Source organism: Buceros rhinoceros, unplaced genomic scaffold (assembly GCF_000710305.1).
Source record: "Buceros rhinoceros silvestris isolate BGI_N320 unplaced genomic scaffold, ASM71030v1 scaffold20926, whole genome shotgun sequence".
Classification (NCBI taxonomy): domain Eukaryota; kingdom Metazoa; phylum Chordata; class Aves; order Bucerotiformes; family Bucerotidae; genus Buceros; species Buceros rhinoceros.
Genome location: NW_010417317.1, coordinates 2,232 through 2,858, shown reverse-complemented (window position 1 = coordinate 2,858; position 627 = coordinate 2,232). Strand labels below are relative to the sequence as shown.

The window sequence follows — 627 nt, the reverse complement described above, 5'->3', positions numbered from 1 at the left end:
CCTGGAGATGGAGTGCCCCATGGATGCTGCCTGCACACAGCTGCCTGCTGACCGCTCCAGCAGGGTGGGGAACAGCCTTGCAGGCAGCCCCAGGTGGGACATGGGCAAGGGGATCTAGCCCGGGCCACCCACCTGCAGCAGTGTGTCCCCTTCGGAGCGGCACACTTTGTAGATGGCGTAGATGGGGATGCAGATGACGGAGGAGAGCGCCATGAGGAAGCCAATGCTGATGGCCCAGGTGGGGTAGACGTAGTCGTTGTAGGAGATGGGCCGATACTGGATCACTGTGAAGACCAGGATGAACTGGGGAGGGACGGGCAAGATTAGCCAGTGGGAAGCAGCCAAGCTGCTCTGCATCCCCCTGTTGCCCTGCTCTGCCCCAGCCCTGCTGCCCTCCTGCAGCCCAGCACACTCCTCTCCACGGCGGGAGAGCCCCTCTCCTGCGGTGTCCCCATGCCCCATGATTGCAATGCTCACAAAGATGATGGCAGGCGATATGAAGCGCCAGCAGATCTGGAAGAAGAGCGGGGGTGGGAAGCCCAGCATCATCTCAATGTCCTTGAAGTAGTTTCGGTGCCCTGGGGGGGCAAGTGGCCATCAGCCCTGGCAGGACCCCGAGCCCCACCG

The 627-nt window shown here is 62.5% G+C and overlaps 1 protein-coding gene across 1 annotated transcript in view; it reads right to left on the bottom strand.

Annotated features, from left to right (window-relative positions):
• Window positions 1-114: 114 nt before the first annotated feature.
• Window positions 115-627, bottom strand: part of SLC6A9 (solute carrier family 6 (neurotransmitter transporter, glycine), member 9) — a gene marked incomplete at its 5' end in the record, with an annotated part of 2,741 nt that continues 2,228 nt past the window's right edge. The window contains 2 exons of the mRNA XM_010138166.1: window positions 115-303; window positions 478-578. Of these exons, the coding sequence (XP_010136468.1) occupies window positions 115-303; window positions 478-578 (290 nt within the window). The remainder of the gene's footprint in view (window positions 304-477; window positions 579-627) is intronic.